Here is a 23359-nt window from a genome sequence, read left to right on the forward strand (position 1 = left end):
ACTTTGTCCCTTAGAACAGCTGAGCCAGACGTCACTGTCTGCTATCAAATGACGTCATAAGACATGAATAATTCAGGACCAAAGTCCCTCAGTCACTGTAGCCATGAAAGGCCCAAATTATGTGGCGACTAAGTGCCACAGTGTGAAGAGAGAGGAAGCCTATGCTATGGCCACTAGTACAAGGGCTTTAGTGATATTGCATTGCTAAATCTTTAAAGGCTTTCAACATTCATCACATTGCAATAATAATGCAAAAGTCAACATCCGTGAACACAAATTACAACTAAATATTTTAGTATGTTACACAGCCTTTTCCTGATAACTATTGTGATTAATGGATTCGTTATGTAATATACTACACATTTCAACCTTAAATACAAGGAAAGGCCACAATCCTATGTAAAACATTGGAAATTAAATTAAGGTTAAATGGTTAAGGGTCAAAACTGAGCCAATGCAGAATGAATATTATATGTCATTTTCCTATTTAGATGTTCAGATGCTCCTACTGAAGATATTGTCCTTACATGCAAATCTCGCAGGAGGTTGTAAGCAGATACCGGTTGTAGATTCCACCATTGTAGAAAACTGTGAAGCTGATATATACCGTAGTTTGACTATAACTAGTTAAAAAAAATACATTGGAACTCTTGGAATTATTTTAAATATACACATAGCAACACCTTATTCCACATCACCTGCAGGCATCAGTTTAATTATTCACAAGTGATGACTCTGGGTCACCAAGGCAGGGAACCATAAAACAAGCAGCCTTTTGTGTTGAGAGATAAGATCGTCGAGCACTCTGATCTCAGAGGAGCCTTTCGGAAAACAAAAATAAACACCACCTTTGGTTCAAGCCGGTCCTCTGGCAGTGCCGGCTCTTTCCAGCGTGGAAAATTGAGAATGATGCTTGATTAAATATTTTCAAACCTCGTAAGGAAACAAAATCTGGATTTTCCATACACTTGCAAAAGGCAGTTTTAACATTAGGTCAACACAAAAAGAAAATTGTGGTAGTGGTCGTTTCTCAATGATTCAACAAAATGAAACTGCAGATGAAAGCCCTTGATTTATATTGACCTATAAAAGTGGCAGTATAGTAGATTCCCTAACAATGTGACACTATGTGGCAACCTTTCATTAATTACATTTTAGCTATGGGACAGCTCTAGACCGATAGCCAGCAAGAGCATGTCATTATATTAAGTGCATACAAATTCAGGTGAGCCCAGGACACAGCGGGTGGGCATTTATACAAAAATCCTGAAAGGAGCAAGTGTCTGTTCAAAGGTGTACATTAAGCTTCTCTCTCACACACACGTAAATCTCAGTCTAGCATTAGCCACTGTAATTTTAAACCGGACTCCATTACAATAAAATGAACTGAAATTGATTAAAAGCTCAGAGGCTGGATAGTTACACCCAATAACTGCTTGACACAATGTAAATAAAGTGGTATGGCTCAGTGAATGGAAAAGGGGACTTTATTTCACTTCGAATTAACAAATATTACATGTATTATTAAAGCAGACAATTGCCGATTAAAAAGGCGCATAGAAAGTTCTCCACCACACTGGGTCACCATGCTACCAAGCACAACCTACTAAAATTTTTTATGCAGATTTATAAAAAATATGGACTCAGGGGCAGCAGACAACCTGACCAAAGTGCAGCATGGCAAAGATTTTAGCGACTCCGCGGTTCCGTAAGCTTGGCACATCTCCAGCCAGAAGGAAGAGTTGTGGTTGCCGGCTGACCTCTCCATGGCCCTAGTTTCATAACGACAAACGGGGGCTTTAATCAGCTGTTAATTGATAAACCAGATTAAGGAAAAAAGTGCTACAAAAAACATCTAGCAACAATTTACCAAAGGTCAATAAGAAACCATGATGAAATGTAGCCCATGTGACATCAAAGACTCACTTCCAGAATCTATATCAGGTCCTTGTGGGCAGTAAATGTTGGATCACCGCGTAAGACATTGCCAGCAGAACAGCCTGGCGATCCCTCTTTGAAGTGATCCCTGAACTGCGGCCGGACCACTCACCATTCTTCAGCCTTTGTGCACAGAGCAAACCTGTTGAGAAGAAAAAAAAATGTATACAAAAAAAAAAAAGAAAGTTTCCACAAACTGCATCAAATCTTTTTTCGGGAAAAAAATGGAAAAAATGAATGTGTCCAGAGCATCACATCAGATGATGTGAAACATCTGGAGGAGTTTACTTTTTGGTCATGTCCACAGCAGACGAGGAACAAAAGCCATCCTAGTAGCCTTGGTATATGACCAAATGTTGAACATGACTAATGACGGACAACCATATTCATACCTGCCAACTGGATGTGTCAGGTATCCTGCCAGGCTTATGGGCTGGACAATGAAACTGAAACACTTGGTGTTACACCATAATAAGGTATTAGTATAGTGTAGTCTCCTTTTGCATCCAACAAAGCATCAGCTCTTCTTGCGATTGACAGATACAGGCCCTGCACAGAGGACTGAGATTTGAAGATGTTCCTCTTGCAGAACAATTGGCCAGGTCACTAAGCGATGCTGGTGGAGGAAAACGTTTCCTGACTCGCTCCTCTTAAAACACTCCAAATGAACTGCCATTGCTCTGCCGATTTAACCTTCACGACCTGCCCCTACTGATGGAATGAGCAATTAGTGAAGACTGGCCACCATGTCATATATAGACATGAAGCCTATAAAACGATTGGCTAGTGTGTCAGTTTCATCGTCCAAACACCTGTAAGGATTCTTCACGAGACCTGTAGATTTAAAGGAAAATTAAGTTCTTAAAAATTTGCAGAATCTTCCAGCACATAAAATTCCACTTCATGATGACATTTGTAGAATATTTACACATTACTGAAGAATGGCAGAATTGCAAAAACAATAAATCTTGTTTCAGCACAAATACCAGGACTCCAAGCACAAGAGAGCATGAAGACCAACGATGCCACATGCTCAGTTTGCTGTCGCACTGTGTTATGAACAGTCCAGCCTGGATTCAGCTAGCTGCAGATACCATACAGTGCTTTCGAAATCAGTGATGCACGGGCTATCTGCGAATCACACCTACAAGGTTACAGTGAGGCTGTGCACGAACCCTACCAGCAACTCCAGCTTACATGTAGAACATTCGGAGAAGCCTTACACTCACCCAGAAACAGGAAATGCTCAACCATCGCTGAATGATCCTTTTCCTCACGAGGTTCTGGAAACCAAATAAGTTGCGTTCAAAGACAGAACTGGTCTCAGCACAATTACACGATCGTCAGGCCCATGTATGGAGTTCTACAATGCCCAAAGCTTAAGACTAAATATCTAAAATAACTAGAACGTAGCATTAAAATACTTGTTCTGCACTTTTATCCCACAGAGCCAACGGTAATAACTCTGAGGGTAAAGCGAAACTGCAGGTTTTTCTGCGAGGTATTTCCAACGACAAGGTCTCATGACGAGGAGCCCATCGGGATAGACCTCGGAACCACCGCAAGATACCACCGTCACATTTAAAAAAATAAAAATGAACAAACAGAAGCATACCAAACATAGCCATGTGAACTTCATTCAGGAAACCATTTGGTCAGCTAAGAAAAAACAGAAACCGACAATCAACCTTCACTTGAAACACAGCAGAAGACATATGCGAGAAATGTCCAAGTTCAGAGAGCATCAATTCATCCAGATTTCAGAGCAGTTGAACATTTCTGCAATCATCATCACAGATAGTATACACACATCTATACAGAGATGAAAGCCTCCAAACCTGATATCTCCCCAACTTGGGCCTTCTTCCTGGAGGAAAAGGGGTTTTTAAAAAATGCAGCTTAAACGGAGCAACACAAAATGTTTTAAAGCGGCTCAAATGTCCACCCTGAAATGTAACACTGCTGTTGGGTAAGCACAACAGTGGGTTGCAGCAGGCAGTATTTATATCAGCACATCAACAGTACATGGGCCCACGGTCACTGAGGCTTTGACTGATGACGTGCATAGTCATTTTATAACATCGTTGTTCAATAGCACATGCATAATAGATACCTGCGCTCTGGATATGTGGTCTCTGGTGCCACCAAGGCATCGTATTTCGCTTCAGAATTTGCATCTGGGAGAGACGGGGGGGGGGAGATAGTTAAAATATGCGCGCAAACATGCCGCCCGGCCAACTAATGCGACACGCTCGGTAATCCCAAGTCTTAATAATTAATGACGTCTACATCCGTTGACGCATGCGCACTGACTAAGCGGAACTTCCGATGGGTAGGAAAGCGGAAGTGGTTATGGAAGCAGTGGCGGTTTAAAATAAAGCTTGTAATTGATATCACGCACATTAAAAGCAGGTTCAATTTTTAGTCTCCAACTCGAACTTCATGTAACGTACAAAAAGATGGGGGGAAAGAGCGTGCAAAGGGTCCCTTATTACAGGGAAAAGGGGAGTCAAAATAGGATACCCGTTTAGAAACACGTGGCCAAGAAACCGAGACCGCTAAGCCAGGAGAACAGCCATATTGTTGTCCACGGCCATCCTCAAACATTGACCTGTGTTCTAACCGGATTTTCATTATGTTTCAGGTATCATTGTCACCACTTTAGCCGATGTACCATAGTGGCGAAAGCAGGTCCTGAGATTTGTTTAGCCATGGGGGAGAACTGGGATTTACCCACGAAACATGGTAACCCCTTCAGACTTCACCTCATGGCACGAGCGGAAAAACCTTAAAATTCAATCAAACGTCATGGTTTTACGCTACTGTGCCCAGTCAGACTTTGAAGGTAAAACTAACAATTTTGGAAAAAAAAGACGAAAGCGTGAAAGGGTGTGCCCGTGATTATGCACTACATCAGACATATGATTACGATTATAGGCGCGCACACACAAAGGCAACTTAGCTCGCAAACAGCAAGATGCATGCTGACGTGCTCTGCAGTTAACACATGCCGGCAATCAAAATACAATATATACAAAACTCCCTTAAACTACCCGCGACAACAGCAATATTATTGACAAAGATCACGAAATTCAGACAAATCACGTTATCTGGTTTGACCGAACTAGAGCTCTACAAAAAAAAAAAAAAAAAAACACACATTCCACCACTTACCAACCACTCCGCCTGACTTTATCAAAATGGGACCCTGCTAACGTTCTGTTCAACATTTATAGGCACGACAGTCGCACACTTTACGGCACATAACGACCAGCCAATCGACGTCTGCGATTTTGAGCGGGTTTCTTAAAACGATAAGGCGATGATTTAAGCAACATTTGTCAATGTCTTTGGATATTTAACACATACTATGGAGGATGATTCAAATACATGTACTTAATTACGTATTAAATTTGATCTTTGTAACAAAGTAGTTTTTTAAGTTTTAGATTTTTACAAGCCACCAAACTCAAGTCCCTTTACTGGTCCCTTCATACTGTATTTCAAAGTGTCGTTCACACAATATTTTTTATTTTTTGTAAATATAGCGAGAGGTGTGCCAGTGAGCCACCTTTCCTATCATGTTAATTGTCTCAGCCATTCTAAAACGTACTGCAGGTATGGGGTCTGTGGGCACGTGACCTGTGGAGTGACGTGTTACGTCTGTCAGTCTGATGGACGAGTCTGGGTTTGGCAGATGCCAGGGGAACGTTACCTGCCAGCCAGGGTTGTGCCAACTGTGAAATTTGGTGGATGGGAATAATGGTATGGGGATGTTTTTCAGGGGTTGAAGGGAACTTTTAGCCCTTAGAAGCTACCCTGGGGTGAATTAATCTGCGTGTAAAATGTCCCATAGGTTACTTGCTGCACGTGCAGCTAAATTAGTATCAGAATAGATTGAAAACGATGACGATAATCATGGGAATGTGGAATTCGATGACAACACCGAGGTATCAGAGGAGAATATTGTAGAAATAGATGACGATTGTGAGGACATCAGCATTTCAGCACGTAGTGAAGAAAAAAAAAAGCTAAGGATTAAAATGGTTGTTGAACATGGTTGAAACGAAACTGTTCATCAAATATAGGTTAATTTTGTGTACAGCCAAATTAATGTGGGGTGAACTATTCACCCCCAGGTTAGCTAAGGTGTGACCTTTTTAGTACCATGAAAACAGGTTTTGATGCCTGAAGAAACCCATAACCTTTCTAAGTCTAATCCTAGCTTCAGTTGGGTAACACTAATTTGGGGACTTAAGGTGACAGAACGGACTGTTGAAAAGTATGAAATGTGCTATTAATGCTTCAGCATAGCAAGACATTTTGTTCAGTCCAATGTTCCCAACTTTGTGGGAACACCTTGGGGAAGGACCTTTTCTGTTCCAGCATGACTGTGCCCCACCACACAAAGCAATATCCATAAAGACGTGGTCAGCTGAGTTTGGTGTTTAAGAACCCACATAGAGCCCAGATTAGAATGGAGGTTGCGAGCAAGGCCTTCATGTCCAACTTCAGTGCCTGACCTCACAAATGCTCTTCTAGATGAATGGGCAAAAATTCCCACAGACACTCCAAAATCTTGCAGAAAGCCTTTCCAGAAGAGTGGCAGCTGTTACAGCCTCAACCGGAGACCAGCTACATATCAATGCCTATGGATTCGGAATGGGATGTCATAAAAGTTCCTGTAGGTGTAATGACCAGGTGCCCCAATACTTTTCTCCACATAGTGTATGAAAATGCTTTCTACAACCTTTAAATTGAAACTATTGTTCCATATCACACACAAACTAAGATTTTGGTGTACATGTGCATTAATGATAGCAAGGAAACCATTGCATCTGCTGTATCAGGTTACCAATTTTCAGTTTCCGACTACATGAGATTTAAAGTCAGGTATTTCTATAGAAGTTTTTATAGAAGCGTAGGAGCAAATTTATATGCAGCCCAAACCAGTACAGCAGGAGAAGCTTTTAGAACATAAACAGCTCAATGGGAATTTTATAAAATAAAATACCCTGACAGTCATGATATGATATTTATTTCTTCAAAGGGTCCCATGCCCCCCCCCCTCTTTCCCCTCCCATCACCATCACTGATCATCAAGGGAGATGCATTTTCAGGAAACAGAACATCTGAAAGGCAGCTGGACCTGATCGCATCTCACCTGCTACATTCAGGCACTCTGCCTGTCTGCTGCAAATCTTCAATCATCATTGAAACAATAAATAAATCGACTGCCTGGGTATCTACAGACTGGTAGCCCTGACCTCTGTAGTTATCTGTAGAAAATTATCGTACAATCTCTGAAAACCACACAGTGCTATATTCTTTTACATCTGGACATCTCTCAGACTTCATACGTCACTTTTCCACGTGCACTTTCGGGCTGGGGACGGTCTTGCGCGCTGCAGCTGATACACAAACTACATCTGGCTGTGGTTGCGGATAGTCGCGGTTGGTGCGTGCAGACAGCCATCCACCGGACCAGGAAAGGGCTGGCATAATGCAACAAACACAAATACAAGCAGTGCAGTGAAATGGGTAAGCTTTTATCAACTTTTATCAGTTATTAATACAGGCTTGGGCGGTATTGCGGAAAAAAGGCATACCAAAGTATATTGAAATCACTTCGACGACATTAGTCAGTACTCCCCGCCCCTTGCTTTGTAAATTTCATGGCCAATTTTTCAAAATACAGGAATAGTACTGCTTTTTAAAATACCGTACACTATAGCATGAAGAATAAGATAAACGGGTATCTCAGACACTCCACATACAGCTACTCACCGTACCTACTACTACAACAACTATTCTTACTCTACTCTTTCGCCAGTGACCGCTGATCTGAGAAAGCCCATGCTGCCACCTACTGGAAACACCTAGTCAATTATTTTGCATGGTTTCCAACAGGCATAAAAGTGAAGTATGAATTGGCCTTAATGCCCAGATTCTGTTTGTGGACTTCATTGCTGCCTTCAGCGATATCAACTCTGACTTACTACTTTTGCAACTCAAGATCCTCCATATCCAACCATCTCTCTGCTACTGGATTCATTATTTCCTGACAAGCAGGAAATAGGTCGTGAAGACGGGCAGCTACACTTCAGATTCCATCTTCCTCAGCGCTGGTGCCCCACAAAGATGTATTTCGTCTTCCCTTCTTTACTCTTTGAACACCAAAAACTACACTTCAAAGTAACTTCTACTCTGAATGGACTTATCAAGAATGGCGAGGAGTGTTATAATAATAATTGATACTTTATTCATCTTATCTTTATGCCTCCCTACAACTTGTACTTTGTGGAGTAAGTTGACTGTGAAGGGCTGCCACCCGTAGAGGTGCCTAGGGAGCTGGGGGGAGCTTGCTCAAGAACCCACAGATGTGATGAGGCTGGGTTTGAACCTGCAACCTTCTGATTACAAGGATGCAGGCTTAGCCCACTGAGCCACACGCTGCCCCCATGCCCCCATGTGCCCCTTATGGTGATTAACAACAGAGTTGAACACACTGTAGGAAAAAAGATAAACGGTGGAAAATATTTTCGACTTCCAGACCCGCGCCTTCTCCACTGGCAATGCATGCACTACAGTCAGCGCAGGCGAGACCTTCAAATTTCTAGGCACCATCTATGTCTGGTTTGGCTACCAAAGATTTGGTAACACTTTATCCGAGAAAGCACAAAAAATTAGTATTTATCAACCAAAATATGTTAGTGTTAGTTATGTACTGATCCCACGTGGGAACTATATCTGTTCATGATTTGTAGTTGAGTAGTAACTGAGTTGCTAAGTTATTTGTGCCCCCTCATGTACAGTTGATCCTTCTGCATTGGGACATCCCCCACCGCAGTGTTGATATATTGCGGGGTCGGCTTAAGAAGTTAGCTGGGAATTTTCCGGGAGTTTTGCAAAAGCAGCAGATGACACACAAAAACACAGTTTTACTCATAAATGCATAGAAATGTACACTGCTGGTTTGAAGGATGCCAAGTGTGTCTCCGGCAACCCCTCACGTGACATCTCGCAGTCATCTTTGTATCTCGTCGTTCTTGTACCTTTCCACTTCGGTTCCGCTCACATGCTTGCTTCGCTCGCCAAGGAGAGCAAAATATCTTATGTAGTTTTTCCAGATTGTGGGGGGGCTGCACCCTTAACCCCCACGATGTGCAAGGGTCAACTGTGAAGTGTTACAGTAATTCTGTACAATGTCAACCGTGTCTTATTATAAAACTTAAGTAGTACTCCTCAGTTGTCTTTTATTCATAAACTTTGGTAACAATGATATTTAATGATGGGATTAATAATTTAAAAGTAAAAACACTGGGGCAGTAAAGGTTAGGGTCTCTCTGAATATGGTGAATGCCGTCATCCTGGGAAGCCAGTCAAAAACCTTTCTTGTTTGCTGGTACGCATTGAAGAATAAAATCTTGCGCATTGATTTAAAAACGCGTGTAGGCCAAATCTAATCCGTCTGTCAAATCACTCTAAGCAGCCATTAAACGGATAACGATAAACTGATGAAAACACCTTTCATCACCTGAGAGTTATGGCAATTATTTTTTATCCTGTTTCCTAAAAATCACACTTTGTAATGATTTCAAAAATTCCAAAAGATAAGATTAGATGTGAGAATAAAGACTACAAAAGTCAAACGCTGCTCCCAGGTCTTAAATGTGTGTTATAGGTTCATTGGTAAGTTTACCTCAGCTATTAGACATAAAAAAAACAATAAACAACTGAAGAGAATTCAAATAATCCAGCAAACAAGATAACATTGCCATTAGGTCTCACTTCTACTCCTCAGTTCCATCTATATGTGTCACTCGCTACCAAGTGTGAGTGCTGTCATTCTGTTATTGCTTCTGAAAATTAATGTTCTTAAGTGTCCAATCTGTCACTTGAATAGGGTATTTCCTTTAACTGCTAGTGATGCTTTGGCTAGAACTGCGAAAGACCACAACCAAAACAAGATCAGCCAAGGCTGCTTCTCTACTTTATTGAATGTGATCTTTCCGTTTTGTACAAACAAATAGTACACTATTGGCTAGAGTAAAAAACACACTTTGGATATTATACTCAAACATTTTCAAAAACAGACAAAAATATATAATTCCAGTTTCTGGTAGAGAATATTTGTTAATTTATTAAAGTACACAAACTTAAATAACATGTAAATATATGACTGACCATTTGTTTGTGCTTCACAAAAATCGATAAGTTGCAGCCAGTACAATTTAACAGCCCGATGTAGCCACGTTTCTTCGGATCTTCTTGTGTGAATTTAACCTGAATTAGTTTTTTTCCCAAAACAAATAAGTCATGCTCTGTGATCAGAACTAGCATTTTTTTTCAGTGAAGGGCAATATCAGAATGGTTTGGTTTCGAAGTTCTTGGTAGCTGCATCAGTGATTTTTATCCATTCATCCACCTCCTAGCCACTTATCCTGATCAGGGGCACGGGGGGAGCTGGAGACCCCATGTAATGTATGAAATCATCATGGAAACAACATGAATTCACTGGATGCTTCAAGCAAATCCCGGACATTAAGGTTAGTCCTGAACTGCCATTGTTCACCAGTAGGGGGCAATATTCCATTTGGAAAATGGAATCAAAGGGAAGAGATAAAAAAAAAGGTTGAATTAAAACTATGCGGAAATGTAAGACCATCCTTAACAAGCATCTGCACTGCAGACAGATGTACTGGGTGTTAATGAAAACCACGCAGCTCATGCGATTCAAAACGCTCCCTTTTTCTGTCCAGCAAGCTCCTTCCAACAAATTGATGTTATTTATTTATTTTGCATCCTTTCATCTCAACCTTTTCATCGCTGACACACTGTACAACAACACTGGCAATAAGTGTCACTGAGTGGGAAAATCTCACTGATCAAAATGCAATATCTAAGTGTGACATAATGTACATAGAGTAGTATTGGGAATATAAATCTGCCAAATGTATTATTTAGATATTAAAGGCTTGTATAGATTTAGGGAACATTGTAAAGTGAGTGGTGCAAAAACACACAAAAAAAAGGCACGATAATTCGGGCCGTCTGGTGCAAGAATAAAGTGAAATACAAGTATACCTTTTTTTTGGAGAACCACTGGAATACGCCAACAATTGCCTGAGTGTTAAAACAAATAAAACATTGACATTTTTTTTCAACATGCATTCACATCTCCAGTCAATACAGCAGCCTGACAGGCAATGCGATAGCGGTAAAAGTACAAAATGTTTGTCCATTAAGAAAGACTGACATTCCTCCGGCATCCATAGAAGTCTTTTTTTCACAGAAAAAACAGGAGTATCAAACATTTAGTAAAGTCAGTTCATGACAAACCAAGGACATTTGCATGCATTTTTTTCCCATAGTATAGAGGTTGAATACAAAGGCAAACAGATTGCAAAAAATGTCACAAATGTGGCAGCGAGAGAGTCTGCCTTGGTGAGCCGGCCTTACTGACACATCTCCTGCAGCTTTGGGCCATTTCTGGGGCAAAGAGTTAACTTGATGTTCATGGGAGTTTTACTTACACAAAAATGTTCTGAGGGCAGAATGAAAAATGATTGGTTCGGGGAGATTAGATATTAGAGGACGTGGCTTCAAGCAGCTAGAGTAGGCGGGACCAACCAATCAGATGTCTTGGACCCGCCTCCTCTAGTTGCTTGGACCCACCTCCTCTACCATTTGATTGGTTATCTCTCTGAATCACCCATTTCTCGTTCTGCCCTTTTTGCGTAAAAGTAAAACTCCCAGGATCGAACAAAACAAATAAAATTTCTAAAGTAGCTTTATCACAGAACAGATAAAGCAACAACAAAATGCACCAAAAGGCTCACCACTGAACCAGGCGCTGTGTCAATGTCAGTTGAGCATAATAAATAATTGAATAGGTGGGGAAAAAAGTTCTGCCTTCCTCCTGGGTGAAGGCATGTGTTTAAGATGCCTGACTGTACAGCCCCTTCTGCCGTGTTACTGTCTGCTGTCAGTGTTTGCAATGCAGGTAATGTGTCAAACTGGAGACTGTAAAATACAGCATGCTACTTTTCTGCATTTTCTGTAAATACTCTGCACCAAACAAACTCAGCTGGCAGGTTTGGGAATAACTTCAGTTTTTCCTTTATTTAAGCTTATGTTGTGTTACGTGATAGACCATGAGTTGTTAATCTTATGATACAATGGGGAGTGATTTGGGGGGGGGGGGGGGGGGGGGGTGTAGTTTCTTAAAAAGCTGCACTATGTAATCTATAGCAAACACTGTCATTTTATACTGACTTACATTCCTTACACAATCTTACTTTTTGATGTGTATCTTTTTCTAATAACCTCTCATCTGTTGCAATTTCAGACTGAACTATTTCTCCAAAATGTTCTGAGTAATTCAGGAAACTAATATCTATGCTCTTAGCTTATTTGATCTGACACATTTCTGTCTAAACAAATCTTTTAGGTATGATCTGGAAACAAAGCTGAATACGGTGCACCTTTGACCATCCAATTTTACGTTTTTAAAAAGAAAATTAAAAACAAATAAATATTTTCTTCCTGGGAGTCACTGTTCTCCTGGGCAAATTAAAATCACTTTTATAAACAAATAACTACAAGAACATTTCACAGTATAATCCTTTCTCAGACTGAATGCATAACTTCAGCGATTCTGCCAGCGTTGGTTCAATCCTACATTAATTTGGCCAACTAAAGTACAGCCACCAGGTGACATTCTCATAGTGTTTTCTCACCAGCAATCGCATTGATGTAAGTCTTCTGGTTCATTTTAGAGAACCACTATTAATCTGTCATAGCAACAGCACTATTCACCATTTATAATTAGGATGGGCAGCTCTATGACTCAGGAGACAAAGCAAGATCTATGTTCTCTGATAAGGGTTACATTATGTACTGGATAACTGTATGTCATGAAACCGTAACTTCAGTGTAGGTTACATATAGAGTTAGGGGAATATGAAATGAGGCAGATTTCGTCTGCAAACCATTATCAGAATTAGGATCTTGTGGGAATGGATGTGCCAGTCAAGGCAGGGTCTCACCCAGGCCAGACAGAAGGAGCTGTTAGCCACAAAGGAGGGTAGGTTGTGTTCAGTCACTGAACACTGATCCTGGCAGTTCGTTGGTCAGTGTGTGCCATCGCTCGATTTTCTTGTCCTTATTCTTGAGGCAGTCAAACCAGTGTTTCAGCCTTTCTCCATTGGCATTAATTCCCAGAGAAACTCCACCTATGAAGCAAATAAAAACACTAATTCCTATAAAGGTACTTTTTTTTTGAAGATAGACAAAATATTTTGTAAAAAGCATCCTTGTCTGTCGGTGTGTTGTACTGTGTCTGACAAAATATCTCAAGAGGTCAGGTCTGTCTCCATTATGATCAAAATATTTATCTGTTGGTACACAGGAGCCAATCAATTTGTGGACTGATCTGCGTTTTTGCGACTGATTGGATTAAATAAGAGGTCAAGTAGCTGCAAATCATTCTAAGAGCGAAAGAGTGAGCAGTGATTGAAATGCAAAAGCAAAGTTTGCGGTACGAAGCTCATGACCGATAAACAAGTTACTGGTGCAGTGACTGTAATCAACTCATCTTCAAACAATTATTTTGAAAAAGATGGGATTTTAAAAATGAATAAGGTGGGATTTACCTATGAAATCGTTGGACTTTCCAATGTCATAATCCCACACTGTCACCTCCAGGGTCTTCTTTGTTAGGTCAGCATATTTGATTTCATAGAAGAATTCCTGAAAATGACAAACAAAAATCTTAGCAATAACGTGGGTAAGCAGTATGTACTTTTCATGTCAACAAACCAACCAACAAACAATACACAACAGATATAAATCTGGCCATTTTCATTTCGTACAGATAAAAGCCAAGAATGCGTTCACTCTGATTAAAATGCCATTTATGTGACAGGATAACGGTCACCCAACTGCTACTTATTCTTTCATCTGTGTACCTAGAAATTCCAGGCCCTGCACCCTGGTACAATTTAATGTATAATTTTACATATTCAAGAGCCCCTCTGAAGTGCTGGGCCCCCTGGAATCTGCCTGGGTATCCACTCCCCTCCAAGGCTGCCATCCTTGTGAGTGGATGTTAGTTAGTTAGTTAGTTAGTTAGTTAGTTAGTTAGTTAGTTAGTTGACTGGATGAAAAATCATGGGACTTGAAGTTAAGAGAACTGAACCTTTTTAAAGCAAATTTCGTGACAGGGTGCTTTGTAGATTCTTAAATGACTCCAGGCATCAACAAACATTATATTTTTTTAAGAGACGGTGCTTTGAAAGTTTTCTTCTAACCGTGGTTTTTATTCCACACAATATATTTTCTAGTTTGCATAATTTTCCCTGTTCTGTTTGCCCCAATTTAACCACCATCTTGGTTTATGTGTTCAGCCACAGTCAGAGAGGTTAAGTTCTTCCCCCTTCACACTTGCCTCTGCTACATCATTTATTTATTTTTACAACGTCAATCAATTGCTGCCATGTACAGTACCAATCAAAAGTTTGGACACAGCAAGTCACCTAAAAAGGAGCGTGATAGTGTCGCATCACATGACCTGGCCACCAGACCTAAACATTTTGGAGGAGTTTGACCAGAGAGTGAAGGAAAAGTGACGAATGAGAACTCAGCATATATGTGGGCCCTCCTTCAGGACAGCTGGAAAAGCATCTCAGGAGGCCACCTCATGAAACTGGCATGGAGGAGACAGTAGGGTCAGCCAGTCCCTGTGACAATTAGGGTTTAGGGCCTTGCTCAAGGGTCCAATCATTCTGCCAATCATGGGATTTGAACCAACAACCGTCTGAGTGCTGACCCCCCAACAAATTATTATTATTTTTTTTTGGTTTAGTACTTTTTGGTCAGTGCATACTTCCATATATGTCATTTTATAGTTTTGATGTCTTTGTAATTATTCTAAAATGTAGAGAATAGTACATATAAACCTTTCTGTGGGCCGGTGTGTCTAAACTCTGACTGGTACTGGAGGCGAGGGAAGATGGGGCTGATTTGTGGAAGTGACAGGATGCTCTCCGCCGGCAGCCAGTATGTCACAGACCCCCGATCCACTGCATTTTTACTAGCTGCTTCACTGTTAATTTTCTGAGCAAATGTACTTACTGCCCAGCTGTACATTTTCTCTTTGATTGCCAAATAATTTTGCACAGCACTGTGCCCTGGAGTAGTACAAACAAGTACAGGTCCATTTCTGTACCTTTGCTTAGACTGAAAGGTACATTTACCTAGAGCTAGGGCACAACTGGCAGACCCTGAGGGTACAGTACAGTCACAGGGACCAGTAACTGTACCCTCAAAGGTACAAAGTAGTACTTTTTTTCCCAGACAGTGTATATATACTGTGTGTATGATTGACAGGGGAAGAGAGATAAAGAGACTCAGATCGCCACCTCACCTCATTAAACTCTGGGTTTAGGGTTTTCTTTTTTACTGCAGTCTTGTGCTTTGATTTCTTGTTCTCGTCTGGCTTCAGATACCTGTGGGGACAGCAACTTCATCTTCATCATCAATCCAACTATAAAGCATGATTTAGTCCGTCCCTCGTTGTAAATTTGCTTCAGGAAAAGAATACATTCACTGTTCAGAGTACTATAATAATTATAATACATTTTATTTAAAAGGCCCCTTTCTATCAGCCAAGGACACCGTACAATAAAGCGTAGAACACAGAATAAATAAATATAAAAAATAATTGTAAAAATAATAATAATAATAAACAAAATAATTAAATAAATATACAGAAAAATAGAGAGAAAATGCTCATTTTAAAAGATGGGTTTTGAGGGCAATGTGAAGGAGATCATGCAGGTCAGGTTGTGAATGGCCTTGAGCGTTAAGAGAAGGGTTTTGAATTCAATACGAAACTTGACCGGGGAGCCAGTGAAGGTGGGTGTAATGCTGTGGAGGGATGATGTCCTGGTAATAATCCGAGCGGCCGAGTTTTCAACGAGTTGTAATTTGTGAAGGGTTTTTTGGGGAAGACCTGGGAGGAGGGAATTACAATAATCCAACCGAGGGGTAACGAGGCTATGAATCAGAATAGCAGCAGCCTGGGGGGTGAGAGAGGGGCAAAGACGGTTGATATTACGGAGATGGAAATATGCAGACCGGGTGATATTAACATGGGACTATGATGACATGGTTACAGTAACAGATGATAATATAGGAAAAAAGTAGCATATTCTTCATGATTGGGTTTGATAGTGGTAGATTTTATGGGGGGGAACCGTGACAGATAAGCTGAAGTGAAAAAAAAAATCAAGCACAAAACCTGCCAAGAATCACAAAGGATAAGCCGAACAGCAACTTTCTGTAGTTTGAAATCCGCACCGATATCTTCTTCTCCAGCAGAGGGCAGTGAAGACCCATATTCAGTTTTTAACGCGTCGCTGTCACAGCCCCTAAGCATATACACTAAACATATATACAAACAACGCAGTATTTCTAACACAAAACTGCACTTCAGTCACTTGAAACCTACCTGATATAAACCTACCTGATAAAAACCTAACACTGCAGAACTATAAATATTAGATGGATATTATGAGATTTCAACCCACGTAACATGATCAATATTTCAGCACTTTTTTCTTTGTAACAAAGACGCAGATCTGCCTTTTTCAAAACAATTACTATAATTAATAATAATAACAATAATAATAATATATTTTAATATTCAGTACACTGGCGCAATGTTATCTTGTAGATATGAAAGCCTTGCAATCTTAGACCAGTGTTTCCCACCCTAGTCCTCAGGGACTCCTGGACAGTGCACATTTTTGCTCCAACCCAGCTTCCAGCCAATCACGAATACCGAATACCTGGCATGGTTGCGTTGGGAGCTGGGTCGGAGCTAAAATGTGGACCGTCTGAAGGTTCACATGGAATGGAATTGGAAAGACTGATCTAGACTATTGTCAGATATGAGACCTGGAGAGGAAACTGGAGCGGGTAGCACCACTGTCCCACACCTCCTCATGAGAACAGAGGGAGATCGGATCCCACATCTCAGATTTATGTATGTGGAGTTTGCATATTGTCCCATCCATGTTGTTCTTGTCTTATTTGGTTCTTGCTGTGTAGCTCTGGCTCCTATAATACTTACACTTGTACCTGGACATTCACTGGAAGCTCAGCCTAACCGCTCTTACGACTAGTCAACTCGTTGACACGTTTGCAATGTGCTGTTTGCCTCACCGTGACTGCTAAGTAAAAGTAAATGTACAAGTAGCCCAGCCCTCTGCTTTGGGGAATGGGCTCCCTGTGACTCACGTCGGGTCGATAAGTTAATGCTTGAGAAAGTATGCAGGAAACACAGAAAACGATAAAGAATCCTTAAGATTTCAATTTAAATGGCATCCTGCCACTGTGAACTCTGAGCCCCAAAAGTCCTGCAAAAAACCCCCCGGAGACTGAGCACCTGACGGCTCGCTGGCGGCTGCCTAAGAGTCTCAGACTGTTGACACAAGAATATGTTGCATGTAAAACCACATATTCTTTATCCACTATAAGAGCTGGTTTCCAGGGGTTTTCCGCTTGTGCCAAAATCACGTAAATGTGATTCAGGCTTGTCTCTAATTGTGGATTAAGGTAACCCATATCAGCGTTTCATTCTGCCAAGTGGGAGGAAACATCCGAGTCACTCTTGCTGAAGCAGTTTATCTGGCAAAGCGGGTTATCTGTCTCGCTGAAGGTGCTGACTATGCATGGACTAATTTTACCATATCACACTGAGAGATGGTGCTTAGCATTATTCTCTTCAAAACATCCTGCTCTAGTGAGTATGATTTTAATTGGCGTGATAACGACCAAGTACTAAAGTGTATCGTTATAGATATTCTCTCATATGCTGCCTGTAGAGCAAAACCCTCTGAAACAAGACGTGGAATTTCATACTTTCTGTATCTTAGAACCAATTTCAATAAATTATTGCGACCGCCCCCACCATGTCCGACAGCGGTTGAAAACATGTCTCCTGCAGAGAGATATCTAAGTATGTAATCATGCTGTATTGCTTCAGGCTAGCAGTCTGAGAATGCAGTTCTAGCTAAACTGAGAGAACAGCACTGCGCACTCAACTTGCTATTAATTTTGGGTAACACTTCACCTGACAGCGCACAAATAATATAATGCTATAATTTTTGTATTAATTAACGACAAAGTTTTAGTTCCATACGTAATTCACCGTTAACGAGTCATGACATCTTTTAACTGAAGCAGATGCTATGTTTGTTACTATATCTGTTAATTCTGTAAACCTCTGTGAACTACTGAAGGAACAAGTAATGAATAACACATGTGAAATACTGACCTCATGTTTGTTCATTATTAATGAATCGCAACATCTTCTGTCAAGCAGCCACCATGTTTGATCATGATTAGTACTTCAGTAGTAACTTAGTTATTACTAAGTATCTGTGCCAGGTCAAGTAAAGTGTTACCTAATGTTACCTAAAGACTCTTTGTATATAAAACAGAGACATCTTCCTTTCCCCTCACCCCTTTCCCGTTCATTTTATTGCCAGTTACACTGCACCATCAACATAACAATGACACATTTTTACAACATTTTCGTTAAGCTCACATACGGCCAAAGGGCGGGAATCCTTTCCAGCTGAATGTGTCAGTAGGTAGCACGTTGCATTAGCATGTTAGTAAAGCCGTATATCTCTAAGTAACAGATACTGTCAAGGAAACGCAGAGGAAATGTAAGCATGTGAGGATTATAAATATGATTATTAATGAGATTTCTGAGTCCAAACCCAGCGGTACGAGGCGGCATTGACCAGACTCATTGAGATGCAAAATATTGTAACAAAGCATACAGGCGGCGACTCTCTGTGAGCTTATGACAGCATCAGCCGGCTGTCAGCCAACATAAAGTTAACTGGTTCACAGTAAATAACAGCTGAAAGGAACAGCACGCAGAAATGAATAAGCTCGCTGGCAAATATATTAATCACCGCGACACTTTATTAAAACGTCACTGTGACACCACACTAAAACTATATATCACTTGGTATGTTTTATGGCTGTTTGTGTGTAAGGCAATTATATTTCAGCCAGAGCAGGGAGACAGCTTGCTTAGCTGATGAGTGGGGGCTGAGATTCCGGGGAGAGGGGGATTCTAAAACTTTTTTTTTTAAATGGAGGAAGACCAACCTCAGCCTCAAGCCAATGGTATGTTTTGATTTGGTGAGTGATTGGAGAGGGGGAACTCTGGGGGCCAATCAGCTTTCAGATGGGTCCTGTGGCCCCACCCCTGTATATGCCAAATAACCGGAAACAGCAAGACCACTTTAGACGACCTCACACTGTGGTGTTTATCATGCTGCCCTATGAGGTATGTTACACAGTATTTCAGTTATTTGAGATATGACACCATCGAATCATAGACGCTGTGCACAAGAACATCCGTGTTACATTGACAGAGCACTCTGACAAAACACATCAATAATTCTGGTTGTTCACAGGGCAGATATCCATGCTGACATGCCAGGCGATCAGTCGTGTGACAGATCTGAGTGCGAACACGACTCAAGGAGAAGTGAACGTGAAAAGCAATATCGACCTCGCAACAAGAGCGGCCTGTGATGCTGTACGGCCTGGATAATGAATGACAATCATGAACCGACGTGGGGAACAAGACACAGGCTTACGGCATCCTGAGGGGGGGCCGGCCACAGCTCTGCATTACGCGTCACCATGAATGGATCCCCGCACGAGTTACTACGACGGCTGACAATCTTCAGAGGACACCTCCATCGTAAGCTAATTCTGTTCACTGGTCACAGCGTCCCACAGAATCAAAGGACTACACACACTCCTCCCAGGGAACTTCTGCATTCTGTTATGAAGAATTTCACCCTCCTCTGTTATGTTACCAGGAGACAATATCGTTCCAGATGGTATGTGCCGTCTGTCAGTCTGCATGTAACTACCAATATTCATGTTTAGATTCGAAAGCTCCCCTCCGACTCCCCAGCCATATAATGAATAGCCTACATGATATTGAAAAATAAAATACTTATGTAATGCATTCATACACTAACTGTAATGCATTTACACACTAATTGTAATGCATTTAGTGCGACTGTTGCCAATGATCGAAACAGGGGCACTAAGCACCTGAAAAAGGGGCCTGATCCAGATAAATTTATATGTAGAAAAACTGAAAACATGTGACAACTTATTATTTCACATTAATGTAACTAACATAACGAACATAACAAATTTACCTTAACCTTAACAATATCATTTAATTAGTTTGAACTTAATATGTTCAAATAGCATTTTCATCTGATCAATAGGGGGTGCAATTGCACCCCCTACCTCTTGGTAAAATCAACCATCCATCCATCCATCCATCCATCCATCCATCCATCCATCCATCCCCTGACTGCTTGCAGGAGCACTTGGAACATTTCTAGGTTCTTTCAGAAATGCTTCTAAAAAATTATGTTTTTTCTAAAACTGGTGTTATTTCTTAAGAAGTACAGATAAAGACTTACAAAACCCTTGTTGTAAATAGAGCAGGTTTACAAAAGACAGAGTCTTACTGCAGTTCTGGGCTGGAGTGTGTCTTGCTGATATCCGGAGTAATCACAGAAGATCAGCAGGGTGCCACTACTGAGATGTAGGTGCTGTGTATAGAAGCACAATTTGTGGAAGCCCTGTTTTATCCAAGATCCACTTTTTTCTTATTTTGATCTTCCATTGATCTTTGCAGGGCTAGTAAGTAATTAATCTCGCACTGCAGGAACACTATACTATACAGCTATACTACGCAGCTATACTATACAGCTATACTATACAGCTATACTACGCAGCTATACTATACAGCTATACTACGCAGCCCGACTATACAACTATACTACACAGCTATACTACAGTGATACGTGGGGCGCAGTAATTCTTTCCCAGTTATTTGTCAAACTTTCACAAAAGTGACATAACATCTTAATTTATTAAGTCAGTAGAGCGTAAATGTCATTCTATGACTGTTGAAACTGTACCGTGTACAAAACAAAGCAGTTTAATGTAACATGAAATCATTTTTTATTTTATACATGCAAAATCCTGTTATAAAGTATTACATCCCCTTTCACGTGTAAAATTTACTTAGGACAACTTGGTCCTGGTAACATTGGACTGAGAGAGTTTGAGAGAAATAATGAATTATTGCCAAACGAATAAAAAATAAATGGATTCTTGAATACTTTGGTACACATTCAAGGTTAATTTGAGGCAGAATCAATCTGATGAGCGTTTTTATGATCAGAGTGAAGCTGTCAGCACTCAATTTCAATAGACCGGTGTTTCCCAACCGGGTCCTCATGGACCAACAGATGGTCCACATTTTTGCTCCCTCCCAGCTCCCAGGTTGAGACACACTACTCTAGACCCAAGTCATAGAAATGACAGACTTCAAGTGAAAGCAGAGTCATGCCTTGATAGCTGGACCAGTGCTGAACTTCCCAAGAGTGGGGCATTCTGCCAAAATATCTACAACCGAGGAAGTCAAAGAGAGCCCAAGAACGACCTCTCTCACTTCAGCTGTTCTATAATCCATCCTTGAATAGACAGTGATTAAAAACAGGATATATTGTAGAGAAGTAAGATGGAGACGACTGCTCACTAAGTAATACAAAATGATGCAGATCCTCCTATCAAGTTTCCCTTAAACTACTTTTCTGAAGCGACCCTTTTGGCAGACGTGGATCTTGTTGTAATTCATGACGTACTTTATATTCTGCAGTTAAAAATCTCATTGAGTTGGTCTAGTGTGCTGGTGGTAGTGTAATGCTTTTTAGATACTTTTCTGCAGCAGCTCTTAGATTATCGCATGAGCTATTAATTCTGCTCTGTGCTGGGGGGCTGCTCAGCAGAACATCATGCTGTCTCTCAGTCAAAGCTGCGACACAGATGGATCATGCAACAAGACGATGATCCAAAGTACAACAATGATTCCACATCCAGTTGATTGAAAAACAGAACCTAACTGAAGCTCTTTGGTGGCGCTGTGGAAAGACTGAAACACAATACTGCTGAGCCCATAAACGTCCCTGAGGTGAAGATGTTCTGCAGAGCCCAAACGATCCCAGAATTCCTCTACGTGGATTGTTTATTTGTCCACTCATATTTCTTAGCAATTTGATTCGGCATCACGAAAATCAAATACTTTTCTTATATACAAATACAAGTATGAAGCATTGGCTTTGTATGGAGGCTGGTCAAGTCCTTTTGTAACTTTTATGTCACTATATAAAGAGCTGTAGCACAGGCGGTGTCATGCCCGGCCCGTCCGCTCCTCGTGTGTGCCACGCCCCCTAATTACCCACGTGTGATTTCCTGATCCTGCCCAGTCGTGTCTTGTTTCCTGCTGTCTGGTTCCGTGTATTTAAGTCCTAGTCTCCCCAGTTTGCTTTGTCTGTCATTAATGTCAGTTGATGTCAGTCTGCGTCCAGTGTTCCCGGCTCCCCGAAGCCAGAATAAACCCCCGTTTTCCCGTATACTGTTGCCTGCCTGCTCCTTCCGCACGATCGCCGCTCTCTGCTCGCGATCGATGCCCACGACTCGTGACAGAATGACAGACCCAAACAAAGCACCTGCCGTAACAGAGGAGGAGTACTGCAGTTACGGCGAGCAGGTGCTCTTCTGGATTTCCCGGCCTGGCATCCGGGAGGATTCTCCGGCTTGGAACCTCGTCAGCCGGAACCGGGATATCTTAGAAGGGTTATCCCTGGAGGAAGACGCGCACCTAACCAAGGAGGTGCGCGACAACTTCAGGAGGATAGCCGAGCTCCGGAAAGAGCGATATGTCGCTCCCAGCGAACCAGGGACTGTCCTCGCGCCGTCCGTCTTTGCGGGCTTAGCGCCGCCTCCCGCTACCACCGGTCGCCGGAGGAGGAAGAGGAGACCAGCGATCGCCCCGTCGATCGTCCTAGGGGCGTGCTCCATCGCCCTCGCTCCTCTTCCTGGGGAGGATCGGGAGAGTATCCCGATTACCCCGGAAGTCTCCAGCGCTGTTAAGCTGCCTCCCAGGGCAGCTTCCCCTTTCCGGAAGACACGCCGGGACGCTGAACAGCTTGAGCAGCCGCCTCCGCTGCTCGCTGCGGCCGCCTGGTCAGAGGGGCTTCCCCCGCTCCTACCGCCTGCGCATCCCGCGCAGCCGTCGCCGCAGCCGCCGGCGCAGACTCCTATGCCTGCGCTGCCTGCCGCTCTCAAGCGGGCACCCCCTCAGCCTGCGAATCCGGCTTCCGAGCAGGCGCTCCCTTTGCTCTTGCCGCCGACGCGGCCGCCGCTGCCTGCGGACCCCTATCCCGTGCGGCCGCCGCTGCCTGCGGACCCCGCTCCCGTGCAGCCGCCATTGCCGGCGGACCCCGCT

At 42.0% G+C, this 23359-nt stretch overlaps 1 protein-coding gene, 1 long non-coding RNA gene and 2 other non-coding genes across 4 annotated transcripts in view; all 4 read right to left on the reverse strand.

The window, feature by feature from the left end:
* Nucleotides 1-1469: 1469 nt before the first annotated feature.
* LOC125713508 (uncharacterized) lies at nt 1470-5205 on the reverse strand. The gene is made up of 8 exons (XR_007383607.1): nt 5113-5205; nt 4052-4115; nt 3777-3805; nt 3554-3597; nt 3168-3221; nt 2331-2772; nt 1927-2080; nt 1470-1772 (listed from the first exon to the last, which is right to left on the reverse strand). It is a non-coding gene; the product is annotated as an uncharacterized LOC125713508 (long non-coding RNA).
* On the reverse strand, nt 2905-3043 carry LOC125713550 (small nucleolar RNA SNORA8). Its single transcript, XR_007383627.1, has one exon. It is a non-coding gene; the product is annotated as a small nucleolar RNA SNORA8 (small nucleolar RNA).
* On the reverse strand, nt 3361-3493 carry LOC125713551 (small nucleolar RNA SNORA18). The gene has a single exon (XR_007383628.1). It is a non-coding gene; the product is annotated as a small nucleolar RNA SNORA18 (small nucleolar RNA).
* Nucleotides 5206-10054: 4849 nt separating the features above from the next.
* LOC125713504 (double C2-like domain-containing protein beta) overlaps nt 10055-23359 on the reverse strand; it is an 87226-nt gene continuing 73921 nt past the window's right edge. Inside the window, exons 7-9 of the mRNA XM_048984706.1 lie at nt 15368-15449; nt 13596-13692; nt 10055-13175 (exon numbers count right to left, since the gene is read on the reverse strand). Coding sequence (XP_048840663.1) covers nt 13039-13175; nt 13596-13692; nt 15368-15449 — 316 coding nt within the window. The 3' untranslated portion in view covers nt 10055-13038. The remainder of the gene's footprint in view (nt 13176-13595; nt 13693-15367; nt 15450-23359) is intronic.

Source organism: Brienomyrus brachyistius, chromosome 18, assembly GCF_023856365.1.
Source record: "Brienomyrus brachyistius isolate T26 chromosome 18, BBRACH_0.4, whole genome shotgun sequence".
Taxonomy (NCBI): Eukaryota; Metazoa; Chordata; class Actinopteri; order Osteoglossiformes; family Mormyridae; genus Brienomyrus; species Brienomyrus brachyistius.